Source organism: Orycteropus afer, unplaced genomic scaffold (assembly GCF_000298275.1).
Source record: "Orycteropus afer afer isolate SDZICR_OR568_19922 unplaced genomic scaffold, OryAfe1.0 scaffold00213, whole genome shotgun sequence".
In the NCBI taxonomy this organism is placed as follows: Eukaryota; Metazoa; Chordata; class Mammalia; order Tubulidentata; family Orycteropodidae; genus Orycteropus; species Orycteropus afer.
In genome coordinates, this window is record NW_006921800.1 from 2,545,073 (window position 1) to 2,567,588 (window position 22,516).

A 22,516-nucleotide genomic window follows, 5' to 3' on the forward strand; every position below is an offset into this window, starting at 1 on the left:
CAATCCTACTTCCGTAGTGATACTGCCTCGGAAACCCAAGGAGGGGTCGCTATGAGTCGGGGCCGACTCGACGGCACATAACAACAACAACAACAACATCACTAAGGAAGTAGATTGCCCAACCTTCCTTTCGAGGAGTGGCTGGTGAGTTTGAACCACCAGCCTTCTGGTTAGCAGTCAAGTGCCTTAGGCACTATGCTACCAACCTGAGAATTGACCTAAAGATTAGCCCTGGTCACCAAGGACTGCACGGATGACTGAGCTAGTGGCCTACGATTAGGAAGGGAAACAGCAAGGTAAGAGACAACCTGAGCTGTTGACTTTCCGTTGTCTGGAGGGCACAGCCATTTTGATTATTTACATGTGGCAGATATTTTGGATATTTAAAGTGACCAAGGGCACAGCCATTTTGAATGTTTACAAGCGGTGGCCATGTTGGATATTTAAAGTGACCAAGGCACAGACTTGTGAATCTTTATAAGTGACAACCATTTTGGATTTTAAAGTGATAGCATTCTCATTCGGATTCCTGCGACCTAAGAATAGGCTCTCTTTTCCAAGGCTGGCAGGGACATACGAGAGGCTGACAACAGGAAAGGAGATAGCTGGTGAGTGTGTAAGTGCTGCCCACTAGCAAACAGAGGAGCACAGCACAGTACCCTGCTTGTGTAGATAACATACGAAGAAAACAAAAGTCGTGGGCAAGTCACTCCTACACACAATCACCAATTAAATATAAACACAAAAACGTCACAATGCCACAATGCCTCAGTGACAACAGAGCATCACAGTCCACATAAAGCAGCAAGATAAATCAGGAGAAACAAGGGACCAGAATATAGACCCAAAACACACCCCTGAGGAAGACGTAGCATTGAAACTCCCTGATAAGGAATTCAAAAGAATTATATTTAGGTATCTTCAATGATTTGAGAGGCAGATCAAGGAAAACACAGAGAAAACCCAAGAACAATTCTGAAAGACAATACAAGAACAAAATGACAAAATAAATGAAAAATTAGAAATGATACAAAATCTACACACAGAAATCCAGAAGATTAATATTAAATTTTCAAAAATAGATAAGACATTGAATAGGCAAAGGAGCAGAATTAAATCAAGGGAAAACAGAATTAGGGAGATTGAAGGCAAATACCTGAACACTTCTTTGGGAAAGGATAAATCAGAAAAAAAGAGCAAAACAAAATGAAGAAAGCCTAAGGTTCATGTGGGATACCACGAAAAGGAATAAACTACATGTCATTGTAATTCAAGAACAGGAAGAGACAAATAAAACCACAGAGAAAATTGTCAAAGATTTGTTGGGAGAGAATTTTCCTGGTATGATGAAAGATGAGAATATATCCATTCAGGAAGTCCAACGAACCCCAAACAGCAGAGACCCCAAAAGAAAATCACCCAGACATACCATCACGAAACTTCCAAAACCAAAGACAAAGAAAGAATCATGAGAGCAGCACAGGAAAAACAAAAAGTTACCTACAAGGAGCAACCAGTAAGACTAAGCTTGGATTTCTCAAGAGAAACCATGCAAGCGAGAAGACAATGGGATGGTATATATAAAACACTGAAAGAGAAAAATTTCCAACCAAGAATTATGTACCCAGCAAAACTGTTCCTCAAATATGATGGTGAAATTAGGACATTTTCAGAGAAGCAGAAATTAAGGGAATTTGTCAAAACCAGACCAACTTTCAAGAGATGCTAAAGGGTGCCCTTTGGACAGAGAAGCAACAACAGCCAACAACAACTGACCATTCATACACATGATGATATAACCCAGAAACCAACCCAGCTATGGAAGTTGTTGTTGTTGTTGTTGTTGTTATGGGCCATCGAGTCGGCCCCGACTCATAGCGACCCCTCCTTGGGTTTCCGAGGCAGTATCACTACGAAGTAGGATTGCCCCAACCTTCCTTCCGAGGAGTGGCTGGCAGGTTTGAACCGCCAGCCTTCTGGTTAGCAGTCAAGTGCTTTAGCCACTATGCTACCAGAGCTCCACATATTATATAACATACAAAACTTACATAAAACGAAATATACTTCATATGGTGGTCAATACCTGATTTGTTTTTATGATTATTTTGGGGATGAATATCACAGAGCATTCAACATTTTACATCATAAAAAAAATTAATTCTGATGTTTTTAAAAGCACAAGTAAGCTCACTATATTCAAATCTTTATGGATTATATTAAATAAAAAAATCTTTAAAAACAAAATTTGGAATAGACAGCCATATAGGATGAATGTTTATACTACATAGATATATACTCCTTCGAATGATCAATCATAGAACATAAGGGTAGTATTAGCACAGAGGATAGGTCAGGAGGCAGGAATGCATAGTAAAGGACACAGAGAAGAGGTAACTATAGGGAGGAGGTAGGAAGAGAGCTGTTACACTATGGGGATTATGGTCAGTTTCATGAAGCATAATGTGTATGAACTCCTGTATGGAAAATGAATTTGCTCCATAAACTTTCATCTAAATCACAATAAAAACAAACAAAAAAAGAATTAAAATAAACCCTATGAGGCACTTCTACTCTGTACTATAGGGTTGTGAGATTGGTAACCTAGCAAAAAAAAAAAAAAAAAAATTAAGAAGTGTGTGTTAGCTCATGTTTCTAGTCCAAGAGAGAGAAGAACCAGCCAATGTGGCCCCACATCCCCTCACGCGCACACACACACACACACGCACACACAAAACGTGGTCAGATGTATGTATTTTGCAATGAAAACTAATATGCTGCAAAAATGATCGAAAGATTATAAAATAAATATAATCATATAGTGTCAATTTTCACATTCAGGGCTCTAAAAACCATATTTCAAACTTCTTTCAATTTAGTAACTCAATAATCCCATAATTATTCTTACTTCTAAAAATGTCATATTATCTTTTTAAACTGTTTTGTTAAAAAAATGTTTTAAAAAGTCTTAAAACAAAAGCAGTTTTCAACCTTAAGAATTCTGAGTGTCACTAATCAGGTTGGGATAATTATTAGTATAGGATTTTAAAATTATTGCATTCAAGTGTCAAATGTGTAATGCTAGTATTTATACATAATAGTTATTTTTACACTTGTATTTCTGCATAAATATGTATTTTATAGTAAAACATAGCACATTCTTACCCCAGCTTTGAAAATCCCAGTGAAGTTCTAGATAAAAGTCACCTAGCTGAGAAATAAAATATGAATAATTACTAAATGTACTTTAGTTAACAGTTCTTATATCTGCTTATTATTTTTCTTTTTAAAAATATGTTATTATCAATGGTCTATAAACAGGGTAGGAAATAATAAAATAAATTTGGAGTTTTACAAATAAAAGAATAATGATACAGTTATTCTTTAAAACCTTACAATAGCACAGAGCGAGAATTTAGAACTATATTAAAAAATGCATAAACTTACAATTATTCTTTAGATTAAAAGTCAACAAAAGAGCATAGCCTACCTCTTTCAGGGCTTTTAATAATCGAGGTCGTTTTTCTTCAACACTTTCCCTGGATTGCTGCTTAAGCTTCCTTAAAAGTGCAGTGACTAAAGTGTAAATGGAAAAAAAAAATTAAAGTCATTTTCACCATGGTAAAAAGCATCATAAGCTTGTCATACATATATAAAGAAATATGGTAAATCAATTAGTTATTTAGTAAAACTGATATGATCCTCAAGGAATTTTAAGAAGAGATATCACACGTCAACTTATATTCATACCCCTTTTTCTAGTGTTTAATTACCAGTAAGGATTTAAATGATCGTGCCAATATCTTCTAATCTCAGTCCAATGATGTAACATTTTTCTCAAGAAGAGTATGAGATAGTGATATCCCACTGGATATCACTTTTCTGCTATTGTTACCAGGCACACCTGTTCATTTTACACTCAAGATTATACACTCATATTCTACCAACACAGTATAAAAAAATACAAAAATGAATCCTACTTTCTATCATCAAAAGAATTTCTAAGAGAACCTGAGGCCTTCTATAGTATTTTCTCAATACATAAGAGCTTGAGCTTTAGAACACTGCCTGCTTTTGTACTACTCCAGCTTTGCTACTACTACTTATTAGCTATGGGTAAGCATGGACAAGTTACTTAACTTCCCTATGCTTGGGTTTCTTTTTTGTTTGTCCAGTAATAATAATGTAAAATCTACAGAGTTTTTGTAAAGACTAAATATAAAGTGTTTATAATTGGGCCTGCAATTAAGTAAATACAGTTTTTATCTATTAGTGTAAAGATCTAAAATTGGCTATCAAGAATCAAGCAATTAATCCCTAGCATTAATCAAACCAGGGGAAAATACCAGATTTGAGTGAAAATAAGCCGAACAAAAGACAGAATATGGAAAAACATTTGGTGAAGAAAAAGAAAAGTATATACATTGATACATGCTGACTTCTTCCTGGTCCTGACATATTTTTCACATACACACATATATGTACATGTACATACCTTCTAAGTTCTTTTCATCATTATTTTTACTATATTAGATTGTCATTCTTATAGCCCACTTCAAGTCGCATGTGAAATACACAAGTGAAAGTTGAAAATAAAATGAAAAAGATGGTAATGACTGTTTGGACCAGACTATTTTTCATACACAGGCCAAATTAGAAAAAGTCCAAAAAAGAAAATGAAAAATAGTAGAATCTATTCTGATCTAAGCAAAAAGTCATTAAAAATAAAGGAAGGGAAGAGACCGTCACTTTGAAACTTGCTCTTGCATAGAGAGTAGCTAAAGCGAATGGAAGAAATGATGAAGTAGAAGGGCTGAACAGAAGATTTCAAAGAACAGTTTGTGAAGACAAAGTAAAGTATTATAATGAAATGTACGAAGACCTGGAGTTAGAAAATCAAAGGGGAAGAACACACTCAGCATTCATATTTGTACCCATTCCAAAGAAAAGTGAACCAACAGAATACAGAAATTATCAAACAATATCACACATAAGTTAAATTTTTCTGAAGAGAATACAAAAATGGTTAAAGCAGTGTCTTGACAAGGAACCACCAGAAATTCAAGACAGAATCAGAAGAGGACACAGAATGAGGGACATCATTGCTGATGTCAGATGGGTCCTGACTGAAAGCAAAGAATACTAGAAAAATGTTTACCTGTGTTTTACATGACTGTGAAAAGGCATTTGACTGTGCAGATCATAACAAATTGTGGATAACACTGCAAAGTACGGGAATTCTGGAACACTAACTGTGCTCACGAGCATCAAGAGAACACTGTATGGTTCAAATTCAGAAAGGGTGCACATCAGGGTTGCATCCTTTCACCACACTTATTCAATCTATAGGCTGAGCAAATAATCCCAGAAGCTGACCTACATGAAGAACACATCATCAGGATTGGAGGAAGACTCATTAAAAATCTGTGATATGCACACGACACAACCTTGCTTGCTGAAAGTGAGTAAGACTTGAAGAACTTATTGATAAGATCAAAGAGTATAGTATGGATTACACCTCAATATAAAGAAAACAAGAATCCTCACAACTGTACCAATGAGCAACATCTCAAGAAATGGAGAAAAGAATAAGTTGTCAACAATCTCATTTTACTTGGATCCACAATCAATGTCCACAGAAGCAGAAGTCAAGAAATCAAAGATGGATTGCATAGGCAAATATGCTGCGAAAGACTTGTGTTAAAGAACAAAGACATAATTTTGAAGACTAAGATATGCCTAACCCAAGCCATGGTATTTTCCTTCACCTCACATGCATGTGAAAGCTGGATAATGAATAAAGAAGACCACAGAAGAACTGATGTATATGAGCTGTGGTGCTAGTGAAAAATACTGAATGTACCATGAACTACTTGAAGTATGTGCAAATCCATCTTGCATGAAGTACAGCTTCTCCTTAGATGCAAGAATGGCAAGACTTTGCCTCATGTACTTTGGTCATGCTGTCAAAAGGGACCAATTCCTGGAGGATATCATGCACGGTAAAAGACAGGGTCAAGAAAAAAGGAGAAGACCCTCAATGAGATGGACTGATAAAGTGGCTGCAACAATAGGTTCCAGTATGGCAACAATTGTGAGGATAGTGCAGAATCAGGCAGTGCTTTGTTCTGTTGCATATAGGGCTGCTATGCATCAAAATCAAATCAACAGCACCTAACAACAATATCCCAACTTTTAACTATGTTGTTTGTTGTTGTTATGTGCCATCGAGTTGTCTCTGACACATAACGACCCCTCCTCGGGTTTCCAAGGCGGTATCACTACAAAAGTACATCGCCCAATCTTCCTTCCAAGGAGTGGCTGGGAGTTTGAGCCGCCAAACTTCTGGTTAGCAGTCAAGTGCCTTAGGCACTATGCCACCAGGTGTCACTAAAAACTCACTGCCGTTAAGTCGGATCCAACTCATAGTGACCACTCCTTGGGTTTCCAAGGCAGCATCACTACAGAAGTAGGTTGCCCAACCTTCCTTCCAAGGAGTGGCTGGTGGGTTTGAACCGCCAGCCTCCTGGTTAGCAGTCAAATGCCTTAAGCATTATGCCACCGGATTTTAAAGTATTAGCCAAAACTCAAAGAGCAATGTCTAAATTACTAAAGGTATTTTTTAATAGTAGAAGAAACTGAGACCTAAAAGTCAGGAAACTTGGGACCTACTCTCAGTTATTCTATCTACTAACTTTGTGACCTAGATCAATAGTTCCCAAATATTAGCCTACATTTCAGTGTTAAATTGTTTAAGGTTTCCCCTGAATATAAAGGAAATTAAGAAAAATACAGAACTATGGATTTTTTTCTTTCAATTTATAAACTACTGATTTTCTATTTAAAGACTATTCCTACTACTTTTTATTTTTGTTTGAAATAATTACAGAACAAAATACTTACTTTTACATTCTTACATGTTAAAATGAGAAAGATGGATATCTTACATCAATCCTGAAAAAAAAATTTTTCTGTCTGTGAAATCCAAGTTTCAAACAACTCCAGAGAGTTGTTGTAAGTGAACATTCTAATACTTTTTTAAGAAAAAAATTGATTATTGATTAGAAGTCTCCATTGTTCTTTGTAATTTTTATTAATTTCTTTATTAATGTGCTGTTGTTGTTATGTGCTGTCGAGTCAAATCCGACTCACAGCGACCCCTCCTTGGGTTTCCAAGGCAGTATCACTACAGAAGTAGGATTGCCCAACCTTCCTTCTGAGGAGTGGCTGGTGGGTTTGAACTGCCAGCCATCTGGTTAGCAGGCAAGTGCCTTAGCCACTATGCTACCACTGTGCTACACAAACAAAAAATGTGCCAGCCACTATAAGAGCCAGAGATAAAAGACAACACATACATGCCTTTAGTTCTCAAAAAGCTTATAATATTGGCATGAAGAGTAGGGAAAAGATATTAAATAACTAATCTTAAATAAGGTGAGTACTGCAAAGGATTAGAGTAGACCATTTTGCCATCTAGATACAGCAATTGGTCTTTCCTCATCCAGAGCAAAGAATACTGAAGAAAACCAAAGGCACATGGAAACAATCAGGCCAAGGGACTAGTGAACCATGTGAACCTCAGCCTATATGACCATGATACCAGTAGAACTAGATGGTGCCCAGCTACCACAGACAACCACTTTGAAAGGGATGAGTGTAAGAGATCCTGAATAGAGTGGTAGAACAATGTGTAACAAAACTCTAAATCATAAACAGGACTAGGCTTACTGGTCTGATATACCCTAGTGAAACCCCAGAGCCCATGGCCCCTAGTTACCCTTCAAGCCTGGAAATGAACTCACTTCCATGGCGTCCAGCCAAATAATAGAAAGGCATATTGGGTGAACACTTACACCAGGCAGATACATTCCTTAGGACAATCATTCATGGGAGATCAGATGGGCAGGATTTGCAGTAGGAGATAGCTCAGAGGGAAGAAATGCATAGGGAAGGAATAACTACAAGGAGGAACTGGGAAGAGACCTGTTACATTGTGGAGATGCAGTCAAAGTCATAAGACAAAATGTGTATGAACTGCTGTATGGAAAATGAATTTGTTCTGTAAACTTTCAACTAAATCACACCAATTTTTTTTTAAAAAAGAAAGTAGACTATTTTGAAAATTTATTGACAGAAAAAAAACTGTTCCATATGTTGAAAAAAGGCTTTTCCCAGAAAAAACTGGAACCCAAATGGAGATGACTGCCAATTCCTGACAAGCCAAAAAAACGACTTTTTCCTTCATAACCAATCTTTGATATGACACAAAAATAATAGAGGTTGACAGAATTCCCACAACTATCAAAACATAAATCTGTACAAACTACGAGCAACTCCTGCAGAACCAAATACAGCTAGGTCTCTGAGTAAATTAAAAAAAAAAAAAAAAAAAGGAGCTGTGTAGGACCACTTGTGATGTTAGAGAAAGGCTTCTTGGTTATATCCATATCTCTCTCCCTGATACTGGCCTGAGCTGATCACTGTCTACTAGGCAACTACTGTAAGGTAGAAAAGCAATTTAATCTTGAAATTTTATTAATTTTAAAGTGAAATAATCCCAAATAGTGTCTGATGAGTAGTTCAGTATTATCTCACTGTTCTATATACTGTATGTACCCTAATGAAATTGTCAGAAATAAGATAAAAAAAGACAAATAGATCACAAAGTTTTCACTAGTAATTTTTAATACTAGATTATCTCCAATTTTTCAATTTCTGTAATTTTCTATGTCCAGAAAAATTTTAACATAACATAAGGTAAATAATCAAAAACTTAAATCATAGTCATTTAAAATAATTTCAAAGTATAGATATATGTTAGGAGCTCCAGTGACATAGTGACAAAAAGTATTTGGCTGCCAACCAAAAGGTCTGCAGATTGAATCCACAGGAGAGAGATGAGGCATTCCAGTTTTGTAAAAATTTAAAGCCTTGGAAACCCTATAGAGGCAGTTCTACTTTGTTCTTTACAGTTGTATGTAAATCTGTAATCAACTTGAGAGCAGTGGGTTTGGTTTCACTTTCCTATAGATATATGTTTAACATCATTATAACTACATTTACACTGTATTTCTAAATATGTATCATAAAATGTGCATCATATCTTTTAAATTAATGTAAAACAGTTTTTTTTCATGTGCTGGAAATTAATTAAAACATAAACATTAAATAATTATGGATATATAATTGATAATGAAGGTGCTCTGGTGACATAGTGCCCAAGGCATTTGACTGCTAACCAGAAGGTTAGTGGTTCAAATCCACCAGCCACTCCACAGAAAAAAAGACTGGGCAATCTATTTCCATAAACATTTACCACCTTGGAAACCCAGAGGGGGTCGTTATCAGTCAGAATCGATTCAATGGCAGTAAATACTTTCTAAGATATCATTCAATACAGGAAAGTCACTTTAAGGCCAGACTTAGGGACTTCAATCTTTTACATTACAATGTATTATGAAATATCCTTTAACTAGCATTCCATGAAAACTGTTCATTGGCCTTTCTAATAGATTATGAATTCCTAAAACACGGAGACTGTGCCTTTATTCTCCACATCTTCCTATACATACATGTCTTAAATGAAAGACTTAGTAAATATTCAGTAAATAAAAGAATGCTTGTAAGTCACAAGTTTTACAGTAGTTCAGAAACCCAGGAGTCCATCGATTTCCTCTCCACCTTGCTCCCTAAATTTCCACAAATAAAATATACATATATATATATTCATACTAAACCAAAAAGTTGTTCAAAAAATCGTAAGTTTATCTCATGTTAAATCTTAATATTTAATATTAATCTTCACCATTAAGTTATCAAAGATATGCAGAAAATCCACAAAAGTATAACATGTATATTACGCATAAACTAAAACATAAGAAATAGTCTGTAAGAACTCAAAACTTTGGATCAAAGTAATCAGAGAGAAACTCTGAAACATCCAGGGTATGTTCCATGCCATGTATTTTTTAATAAAACAGCCAAGATTTTTTTATTGTCTTTCTACAAGGCTATATTTAATTGATCAGTTTTAGCCTCAAACCTTAAACAGGTAAAATAGTAATACCAGAAAGACAATATTAATAATATTCAGATCCGTATATAAGATTTTTAAAAATCTTTCAGCTATTAAGATGTGCTTAGCAAAAAAAGACCTGCATGTGAAGTTAAAAAAAATTAGGGGGAAGGAGAGTAGAGTAAATGAGGATGCCAGACATTATGAAGAAGTATGTGACTGATTTTAAACTATAACAAGAGAGATTTGTTCCTCAATTCCAGTAAAACCTATGTTGTTGTTGTTGTTGTTGTTGTTGTTATGTGCCGTCAAGTCGGACCCGACTCATAGCAACCCCTCCTTGGGTTTCCAAGGCAGTATCACTACGGAAGTAGATTGCCCAACCTTCCTTCCGAAGAGTGGCTGGTGGATTTGAACCGCCAGCCTTCTGTTTAGCAGTCAAGTGCTTTAGGCACTACGCTACCAATAAAACCTATAGCCAGAAGTTAAAGAGATATCTGTTATAACACACTGGAACTATTTTCTGTTCCAATTAATGTTCCAAATAATTAAGCAGTCACCACAAATGAATAAAGTATCAAATTTATTTTGGATGGATTTTAAAAAATCTAAGAACAACAACAACAAGAATATTCATAGGACAGACTGCTTTGAAAAGAGAAAAAATAAGAAACAACATTACTTCTAAACATACTTCCTTACTTTCTCAATTATTTTTGTGTTCAAGTTCCTAAGTCATGAATAATTAATATATAAGTTTATGAATAACTTCAAAGGTTTACAGTATGAAAAGTTATACTAAATGAAAAATATTTCAAATGCATCACTTCATATTTTGAGAATACATATTAACAACATTAACAGTGCTTACTCATTTGCCTATCTCCATAGCTGATGGCTTCCGCCAAAGGACTCCATCCCTGAGCATTTTTCACTTTTACTGGAGCATTGTGAGCCAGAAGCAAATGGGCACATTCTGCAACAGAAAGTGATAATAATATCAAATATCAAATTTTGGAATCTTTAAATATAAAAATCATGTACTAATTCAAAAAACAAAATTAATATAAATAAATCTATGAAACACTGTACTAATTACAGAATTAAGTTTAACTTTAAAAATTCCTATGTATCTAAACCAGGATATTTCTGATCCCTAGATTCAAGAAGTATCCACTCTACTACCTAAAAATAAATTGTATCTATCTTCAAAGAAAGTATCTTTATTCCCCTAATAATTAATCCAAAGAGTAACTGGAAGAAGTTCCCATATTCTGAAAGAAAACCCAATTACCTAAAGAGTAATTTACACCAAAATATCTACTATCTAAATATATCAGAAAGAGCACCAGTATCTCTGTAATGTCATACATGCATTTAAAAATGTGTTTTCAAAATGAAAAAGAAAATGATCAGTAGTATCATTTCCATAAACCCTTATTTTTCAAATTTTATAACTATTTTAGTTCAGAGAAATACCAAAAAAAGAGCAAAGATCTGATTGTATTACAAGGATAAATCCAGGCAATCTTCAAGTAATCAAAAGAAGTCTAACAAGTAGTCCCTTCTATAGTTGAAGAAACCTTAAAAATAAATAAATAATGTATTAAAAGACAAAAATACTTTAAACTGAGGCTTACAGAAACTTTAAGATCCATTCATTCACGAAGTTAATCATTCAGCAAATATTTACCAAGCACTATTTATTATTTAAGGAGCTCTGGTGGTGTGGTTAAAGCATTCAGCTGCTAACCAAAAGGTTCAGCAGTTCAAACCCATCAGCCGCTCTGCAGGAGAAAGATGAGGCAGTCTGCTTACAAAAAGATTTACAGCCTTGGAAACCCTATGAGGCGGTTCTACTTTGTCCTATAGGGTTGCTATGAGTTGGAATCAACTCAGTAGCAGTGGGTTTGGTTTCAGTTTTTGGTATTTATTATGTACAATATCTAAATGCCAGGTGCTGGATACAAGAAAGATAAGATCTCGCTATCACAGAGTTTAAGGGTCCCTGGGAGGTACAAAGAGCTAAGGCACTTGACTGCTAACCAGAAGGCCGGTGGTTCAAACCCACCAGCCACTCCTCGGAAGGAAGATGGGGCAATCTACTTCCGTAGTGGTACAGCCTCGGAAACCCAAGGAGGGGTCGCCATGACCAGGTCCGACTTGACGGCACATAACAACAACAACAACTAATTAGAAGGTTGTTGGTTTAAACCGCCCAGCAGTGTCACAAAAGAAAGGCCTGGCAATCTACTTCCATAAAGATTACAGCCAAGAAAATCCTATGGAGCAGTTCTACTCTGCAACATAAGCAGTTGCCATTGAGTCAATCTATTTAACACCCTATGTTGGAAGACAGTAAGTAAACGAATAAATAAAAAAGAGAAATTTAGATAACGTAAGTACTCTGAAGGAAGTAAGGGTGTTATGACAGGGTAATATTCCTAGTCACTAGTGTCACTATTCCTAGTGAAAGAAGGAATAAAGGAGTATCTATACTAGCAGTAATCTTTATTAATGTAAAATAAATAGAAACTTCACAGAGATGTTTAAGTCTGCTAGTAGCATATGAGAATAGAAGAACAAGAATGTTTATTGCAATTTTGTAGTGACAAATAGACTAGAAACAAAGTAAATTTGATCATAGGGAGATGGCAGACAAAATTATGGTGCAACTAACACCACAGGAGTAATATGTAGCCATTTTTAAAAAATAGGGTCAAATCAAAAGCACAAAGGAGCCAGCTTGCATGGTCAGCCACTGGCAAATTTGGGAAATTGGGCATCAGAAAAAATAATGTCTAAACAGCCATAACACACTGGGGGAAAAAAAAAAAAACCTCATAATGACATTAGAAACAAAAAATTAAAGGTGGGAAGGAATGTGAGTTCTTCTTTACAAAAGAATACCAACTACCAAATGTAGAAGGAATAGTATCACTTCATGATACAACACTCAATATAGTAACTGATTGAGACAAAGGTCATCAATAAATGTCAAAACCAGTAAATACAAGGCTATTTACCAGAAAATAGGATATTTGCTTGGTACCAAAGTACCACTTCAAAATTAGTTAACTAAAAGAAAACAACAAATGCTAGGAAGAGTTTGGAGAGACGAAAACCTTCATACACTGCTGGTGGGACTGTAAAAAACCACCACTGTGGAAACAGTATGATGCTTTCTTAAAAAGCTGAAAATAGAAATACCATATGATCCAGTAATCCCACTACTAAGTATTATAGCCTAGAAAAAAAAAAGCCGTGACACAAATAGATATTTGCACACCCATGTTCATCACAGTACTATTCACAATAACAAAAAGAGGGAAACATCCTAAATGCTTAACAACGGATGAATGGATAAACAAACTATGGCACATACAAACAACAGAATACTACTACACAATGCTAAAAAATAACGATAAATCCACGATACACTTCTCAACATGGATGAACCTGAAGGACATTATGGAGAATGAAATGAGTCAATCACAAAAGGTTAAACATTGTATATAAAAAGTCAAGAAAAGGGTTTCACACAAAAACATTCTTTGATGGTTACCAGGAGTGGGAGGGGAAAGAGAATATAAATCACTAACTAGAAGGTCCAAAAAAAAAATCAAACTCAACTGCCATCAAGTCCATTCCGACTCATAGTGACCCCCTCCTTGGGTTTCCAAAGCAGTGTCTCTATGGAAGTAGATAGCCCAGTCTTCCTTCAGAGGAGTAGCTGGTGGGTTTGAACCGCCAGCTTTCTGATTAGCAGTCAAATGCCTTAGGCAGTATGCTACCAGATGCACATTAATTTGGGTGAAGGAGAAGGTTATATGTAATAAGGGGGAGGTCAGGACAAAATTATCAAAGGGAAAGATGACATTAGGAGGAGCACAAGAATTAAAGGCAACAGAGGTAAATACTGTTATATACAATCCTACAATGATAATAATAATAATGAGTAATAACAATGAATGGATACATAGACAGCCATTCAAGCTGAATGGGCATAGGAAAGAAAATGAAAATATACCCACAAATAAATATAGGTTTAACAGGGTATTTCTAAATATGTATTTACATATGCTACAAATATATCCATGAGTACAGTAGAGTATACATGGGGCAAAGTTACGAAAACTTCTTAGTCATAACCAAAAACATTAAGGGAGTGAGTCACTGGAACTGGGGGCTCAGGACCAAGGTTAACTGGAACACCGTTCACAAAGAAAAATACTCTATCTCCTACTTTGGTAAGTAACAACTGGGGTCTTAAAAGCTTGTGAGTGGCTATCTAAGGTAAAACAATTGGTCTCCCCAGCCGGAGCAAAGAAGAGTAAAAAAAATCTGACACATGGAAACAATTAGTCCAAAGGACTAATGGACCATGTGAACCTCAGCCTCTAGGACCCTGAGATCAGAATTTGATGGTACCCAACTACCACTACTGATTGGTCTGATCAGGATCACAACAGAAGGTCCTGCATAGAGTGGGAGAAGAATATGAAACAAAGCACAGAATCATACAACAGACCAAGCCTACTGGTCAGATAGAGACTGGTGGAACTCCCAAGACTATGGCCCTTAGTCACCGTTCAGACTAGCAACGAACCCACCCCACATGTTCAATTTTTCAGCCAAACAATAGACAGGTCTACAAGGTAAATAATAACACAAGGGAGGTACACACTTCTTAGAAAAACCAACCATTTGAGATCAAAAAGGTAGCATTTGCCCAAGGACAAAGTTCAGAAGGAAGGAAGGGTTAGGAGAGAAGGGGGAATGGAAATGAGAAACAAAGAGAGGAAGTGGGAAGAGTGCTGTTACACTGAAGGGACTGCAATCAATGGCATGAAACAAAATGTAGGTAAATTATTGAATGGAAAATTGATTTGCTCTGTAAACTTTAACGTAAATCACAATAAAAAGTTAAAAAAAATTATTTTAAAAAGGAAAAAAATGTTCCTTTACAGTAGAAGTATCTGCAGATCATCACCTTAAACAAGGGATCAAATTCAGCACAATTAATAGCAGGATAGCCTGACATTATGTATTCTCTAACGAGATGCAATATAAAGTTCATAACATCTCCTAGAAAGTATTCTTTCCAGAAATGTTAACCTGAATCTAATGAATGCAGAATCTGCAAAACACCACAAAATGTGGATAAACTTGGAGGACATTATGCTGAAATAATGTCAATCACAAAAGGACAAATATTGTATTAGTCTGTTATTGTAAAAGTCAAGGAAGGTTTTATTTATGGAAGGAAATTTTCTTTGTTGATTACCAGGGGTGGGAGGGAGGTGAGGGAACACTGTTAGACATATAGAGATAAGTATTGATTTGGGTGAAGAGAAGGGCAGTGTACCAAATGTGAATGATCAATATGGTGGCACTGAGGAAGAGAAAGACATAAAGAGGTACACAGGAGGTACAGACAATAAGGATGAACCCTTTTGCGCATACAGTGCTGCACTGTCAGTGAAGGTAAAAATGGGTGGATGGATGGGTGGACAGGCTGAACTAGTAGGTATGTCTATGAAGCGGGGAGTGTACCCAAGACCATGTATAGAGTTGGCAGACAATGGTCCTATAAGTTTATTTGTATGATCTGAATTCCCAGGTGTATATAGAACTGACAAGGGACAAGGTTGTAGTCACTGCTTGGTCACAGCCAGCTACCCGGAGGGACAGAGTAGTTGAACCTGCGGGCTTGGGACCATAGTTGCAGGGGACATCAAGCTCAACTGGCATAACAAACTACACAAAACATTGTTCTACCTCCTACCTTGGCAAGTACAGACTGGGATTTTAAAAGCTTGCAAGCTGACATCTAGATGCAATGATGGGTCTCTCCTCGTCCACAGCAAAGAAGAATGAAGAAAACCAAAAATTCATGGAAACAATGAATCCTAGCAACTGATACACCATCAGATCTGAAGCCTTTAAGACTATGAGACCAGGAGAAATAGATGGTGCCCGGCTACCACTGTCAACCACTTGGAAAGGGATCTATGTAGGAGATCCTGGATAGAGAGGGAGAACAATGTGGAAAAAAATTCAAAATCATTTGGAGAAAATAAAAGCAGGGGGACCAGGTTTGCTGGTCTGATAGAGCTTGGTGGAATTACTGAGACTATGGCCCCTAGCTGCCCTTCAGGTCTGGAATTGAACCCACACCCATGGCTTCTGGCCAAACAAAAGACAGGCATGAGTTGAACAATTTACCTGAGTTATATACACTCTTTGGAATGAACAATCATGGGAGAAAGAAGGGCTGCTTATGCACAGGGAGACAGCTCAGGGGGCAGGAGTGCATGGAGGGATGGACATAGGGAAGAGGTAACTATTGGGAGGAAGTGGGAGGGGAGCTGTTGCATTGTGGTAAATTGTGGTCAATGTCATTAGACAAAGTGTATGTGAACTGCTGTAAGGAAAGTGAATTTGTTCAGTAAATTTTCACCCAAATCACACACACACACACAAAAAAAAAAAACAGGAAAGGAAGAAAAGACCAAAATGGGTGTCAGAAGAGACTCTGAAACTTGCCCTTGAATGGAGAGTAGCTAAAGTAAATGGAAGAAATGACAAGATAAAAGAGCTGAACAGAAGATTTCAAAGAGCAACTCAAGAAGACAAAATCAATTCTTACAATGTAATAAATTATAATTAATTATTGTACTGTAATAAATAATTATTGTATTAAATAATTTATATAAAGTCAATTATTATTATAATGACCTGGAATTAGAAAACCAAAAGGGAGGAACACCCTCAGCATTTCTCAAGCTAAAAGAACTGAAGAAAAAATTTAAGCCTCAAGCAATACTGAAAGGTTCTATGGGCAAAATATTGAATGATGCAGGAAACATCAAAAGAAGATGGAAGGAATATACAGAGTCACTGTACCAAAAAGAAATGGTCGATGTTCATCCATTTCAGGAGGTGGCATATGATCAAGAACCAATGGTACTGAAGGAAGAACTCGAAGCTGCACTGAAGGAAGTGGTGACAAACAAGGCTCCAGGAATCCCAGGTGGGATACCCAATTGAGATGTTTAAACAAATGGATGCCAAGCAAGAGGCACTCATTCACTTATGTCAAGAGATTTAGAAGACAGCTACCTGGTCAACTGACTGGAAGAGATTCATATTCGTACCATTCCAAAGAAAGGTGATCCCACAGAATGCAGACATTATCAAACAATATCATTAATATTGCGTGCAAGTAAAATCTTACTAAGGATAATGCAAAAACAGTTGCAACAGTATAATGACAGAGAACTACCAGAAATACAAGTTGGATTCAGAAGGGAACGGGCACAAGGGATATCATTGCTGATGTCAGATGAACCTTGGCTCAAAGCAAACAATACCAGAAAGATGTTTACTTGTATTTTATTGACTATGCAAAAGCATTTGATTGTGTGGATCGTAACAAATTATGGATAACACTGAGAAGAACAGGAATTCAAGAACACTTAACTGTACTCATAAGGAACCTGTACATAAACCAGGAAGCTGTCATTCAAACAGAACAAGCAGATACTGCATGGTTTAAATCAAGAAGGGAGTGTGTCAGGGTTCTATCCTTTCACACTATACTTATTTAATCTGTATGCTGAGCAAATAATCTGAGCAGTTAGACTATATGAAGAAGAACGTGGCATCAGGATTGGAGGAAGAATTATTAACAATCTGTGATACACTGACGATACAACCTTGCTTGCTGAAACTGAGGATGACTTGATACATTTACTGATGAAGAATGAAGACTACATTATGCAGTATGGATTACATCTCAATACAAAGAAAATAAAAATCCTCACAACTGGACCAATAAGCAGCATTACAATATATGGAGAGAAGACTGAAGTTGTCAAAGACTTCATATTACTTGGTTCTAAAATCAATACCAATGGAAGCAGCAGTCAAGATATCAGACAACTAGAGCACTGGGCAAATCAGCTGAAAAAGACCTCTTTCAAATGCTGAAGAGCAAAGATGTCTCCTTGAGGACTAAGGTGTGCCTGACACAAGCCATGGTATTTTCAATCGCCTCATATGCATGTGAGAGCTGGACAATGAATAACAAAAATCAAACTCACTCATAACAACCACTCCTTGGGTTTCCAAGGCAGTATTACTACAGAAGTCGACTGCCCAATCTTCCTTCCGAGGAGTGGCTGGTGGGTTTGAACCACCAGCCTTCTGGTTAGCAGTCAAATGTCTTAGGCACTATGCCACCAGAGCTCCTTCAATGAATAAGGAAGATGGAAAGAGAGTTAATGCTTTTGAGTTGTGGTGTTGGTGAAGAATGCTGAAAAGTACCAAGGACTGCTAAAAAAACTAACAAATGTGTCCTGGAAGAAGTGCAGCCAGAATGCTCCTTGGAAGCGAGAATGGCCAGACTTTGTCTCACCTACTTTGGTAATGTTGTAAGAAGAGACGACTCCCTGAAGAAGGATATCATGCTTGGTAAAGTGGAAGGTCAACGAAAAGAGGGGAAGGCCCTCAACAAGATGGATTGACACAGTGGCTACAACGATGGGTTCAGGTTTAGCAGGATCATGGAACTGGCACAGGACTGGGCCGTGTTTCATTCTGCTGTATATAGGGTCACTATGAGTCGCAGATGACTCAACAACACCAACAACAACAACAACAAGTTATAACTCCAAGGTAGCTATACTAGAGATGACTATCACAGCTTACCCCACCCATCTTTCTTCTCAACTAAAAATACTTCTCTATAGTCCTGATTCCTTCTCTTATACCAAACTTCCAATTCAAAGAAGCCTAGCCAAAGCTAAATTCACAAAAGTAAAATATAAGATTATTCATGACCTTGCCGAGTTATTTCAGGTCATGCTCAATTTCAGTAACAAGAGAAAGTCAGTCAAGAAAGGCAAGAATATTACAGATACGTAAAACATAATAGACACATTGAGGAGAGAAAAGAATGGCTGATCCCCAAAACCGTCTGCCTTTTCTCAGGTCTGGCTAATCTCCGGGAGCTCTGGTGGAGTAGTGCCTAAGGCATTTGACTACTAACCAGAAGGCTGGTGGTTCAAACCCACCAGCCACGCCTTGGAAGGAAGGTTAGGCGATGTACTTCCATAGTGATACTGCCTCAGAAACCCAAAGAGGTGTTGCTATGAGTCAGATCTGACTCGACAGTGGTTTATTTGCTTTTTTTCGGTTTTTGCTAATCTCCATTTCCTGAGTTTCTATAATATGCAGCCCCTTAATGACCCTCTCTTTACTTAGAAGTTACTTGAGTAAGTCTGTTTCTTGAAAAAAAGAAAAAAAAAGGGCATAATTAGAACACTTACAATAAATAAAGATTTGAGTCACCAGTTAACTATAAAGAATTAAAATTAACAATTATATTATTCTTTAGATCATATGATTAATCTAAGCATATGAACTGAAAAACCAAAGTAGTAAAAGAACTTGGTTTTTCAACCTAATCAAGTTCTAGTGGCACCCCTGGAATCAATATACATTCAGATCAGATGTTTATATAATTACATTACAGCATACAACAATAAGAGATGCTAATGATAATACTTTCACATTATCAGAAAGAAAAATGTTAACATAAATTCACTAGCCTATTTAAAAAATGCAGGAGTACATCAAAGGACTTTATCAAGAAAGTAAAGAGACAACTTACAAAACAGGAAAAAAATATTTGGGAACCCTATATCTATCTGCAAGTGCTATGGTGGCATAGTGTCTAAGGCATTTGACTGCTAACCAGAAGGCTGGCAGTTCAAACCCACCAGCCACTCCTCGGAAGGAAGATTGGGAAATCTACTCCTGTAGAGATAATACCTCGGAAACCCAAGGAGGGGTTGCTATGAGTCAGGACCAACTTGACAGCAGTGAGTTTAGTTTTTCTTTCTTTTTTTTTTTGGTGTATCTATCTGCTATGGCTTTAATATCTAGAATATATAAAGCCGTCCTACAACTAAATACAAAGACAAACAAATTTAAAAATGGGCAAGGATTTGGACAGACATTTGTCTAATGTCATCTCTATATACAGATGACCAATAAAGACATGAAAAGATCCTCATCATTAGTCCTTACCAAAACCCACTGCCATTGAGTCGATTCCAACTCCTAATGACACAGGACAAAGCAGAACTGCCCTACAAGGTTTCCAAGGTTTCCAATCTTTACCGAAGCAGAATGTCACATTTTTCTCCTGTGCAGCAACTGGTGGGTTGAAACCAGTGACCTTTCAATTAGCAGCTGAGCACTTAACCACTATGTCATTAGGGCTCCTTTCTACAACATCTTAGGGAAAAACAAGTCAAAATCTCAGTAAGATACCACTTCTTACTCACTAGGATGGCTATATCAGAGAAACAGAAAACAGTGAGAATGGGCAAGATTATGACAAACTGGACCCCTTGTGAATTGCTGGTGAAAATGTAAAATGGTGCAGTCACCATGGAAAAGAGTTTAGCAGTTCCTCAAGTTAAAAACAGAATTACCACATAATCCAGTAATTCTACACCTGGGTATATATACCCAAAAGACCTAAAGCAAGGACTGAAACAGACACTTGTATATCCAAGTTCATAACAGCATTACTCACAATAAACAAAATCTATAATATCCATACCAAAAAGCAAACCTACTGCCATCCACAAACACAGGTATATGGGTAGATAGACAGGCAGACAGGCTGAACGATTAGGTATGTCTATGAAATGGGGAGTGTTTCCAAGAACATATATAGGGTTGGCAGACAATGGTCCTATAAGTTTATGTGAATGAGCAGAATTTCCAGGTGTACAGTAGAGCTGACAAGGGGCAAGGTTGTGGTCAATGCTTGGTCACAGCCAGCTACCCAGAGGGATTGAGTAGTTGAACTTGCGGGCTTGGGATCATAGGCGCAGGGGACATCAAGCTCAATTGCCATAACATACTATACAAAACACTGTTCCACCTCCTACTTTGGTGAGTAGAGACGGGGATCTTAAAAGCTAGCAAGCTGCCATCTAGATGCCACGATGGGTCTCTCCTCACCCAGAGCAAAGAAGAATGAAGAAAACCAAAAACGCATGGAAACAATTAGTCCTAGCGACTGGTACAACATCCGATCTGCAGCCTATACGACTATGAAACCAGAAGAACTAGATGGTGCCTGGCTACCACTGTCATCCCCTTGGAAGGGGATCTATGTAGGAGATCCTTGATAGAGATGGAGAACAATGTGGAACAAAACGCAAAATCATTTGGAGGGAAAAAAAAAAGGGGGGTGGAGGAGGACTGGGTTTGCTGGTCTGATAGAGCCTGGTGGAACCACTGAGACTATGGCCCCAAACTGCCCTTCAGGTCTGGAATTGAATTCACACCTGTGGTTTCCAGCCAAACAAAAGACAGGCATATGAGTTGAACATTTACCTCAAGTAGATACTCTCCTTGGAGAGAACAATCATGGGACAAAGAAGGGCTGCTTATGCACAGGGAGATAGCTCAGGGAGCAGGAGTTCATGGAGGGATGGACACAGGTAAGAGGTAACTATGGGGAGGAACTGGAAGGGGAGCTGTTGCATTGTGGTAACTGTGGTCAATGTCATGAGACAAAGTGTATGTGAAAAGAGCATGGAAAGTGAATTTGCTCGTAAATCTTCACCTAAATCACAATTTAAAAAAAAAAAAAAAAACTACTGCCATCCAGTCAACTCCAACTCATAGTGACCCTATAGGACTGAGTAGAACTGCTCCATAGAGGTGTCCAAGGCTATAAATCTTTACAGAAGCAGACTGCCACATCTTTCTCCCACAGAGCAGCTGGTGGGTTCAAATCACCAACCTTTTGGTTAACAGCCAAGCACTTTAACTACTGTACCACTAGGGCTTCTCACTACATCCATGCAATGGACATAAAGAGAAATGACATGCTACAATAGGAATAAATACTTGAAAACATTATGCTAAGTAAAAAAAGTCAAATACAAAAGGATAAATATTATATGATCCCATTTATATGAAATACCTAGAAAAGGCATAGACATCAAATTTCTTAGAGGATACCAGGGGACAGAAGGGAGGAGGATACAGGAAGTTATTTTTTAAGGGGTTTGGGACACTGAAAAACTTTTGGAAATAAGATAGTGGCAATGGATAGTTGCACAACATGGTGAATGTAATTAATGTCACTGAATCATTTAGTCCAAATAGAATTTGTTGTATATATACTTTACCACAACACAAAATAAAGCTGTTAAAAATAAGAAAATTAAATCTCTAACTCATCTTTGGAAAACAAATTTAGGAGTGTATGTTTGAAAATTTAAAATCTAGCACTCAAAAAGTTACTAGTCATCTATCTAGAATCCTCACTGTCCAAAATAACTAGATACCTGAGACTTGATTCCATCTAGGAATAACCTGGTAGCATAGTGGCTAAGGCACTTGACTGCTAACTAGAAGGCTGGCGGTTCAAACCCATCAGCCACTCCTCGGAAGGAAGGTTGGGCA

General features: G+C 37.1%; 1 protein-coding gene across 1 annotated transcript in view; it reads right to left on the minus strand.

Moving 5' to 3' along the window:
* ANKRD13C (ankyrin repeat domain 13C) overlaps nucleotides 1–22,516 on the minus strand; it is a 164,419-nt gene that overhangs the window by 83,540 nt on the left and 58,363 nt on the right. The window contains exons 3-5 of the mRNA XM_007948319.2: nucleotides 10,884–10,988; nucleotides 3,488–3,573; nucleotides 3,163–3,208 (exon numbers count right to left, since the gene is read on the minus strand). Coding sequence (XP_007946510.1) covers nucleotides 3,163–3,208; nucleotides 3,488–3,573; nucleotides 10,884–10,988 — 237 coding nt within the window. The remainder of the gene's footprint in view (nucleotides 1–3,162; nucleotides 3,209–3,487; nucleotides 3,574–10,883; nucleotides 10,989–22,516) is intronic.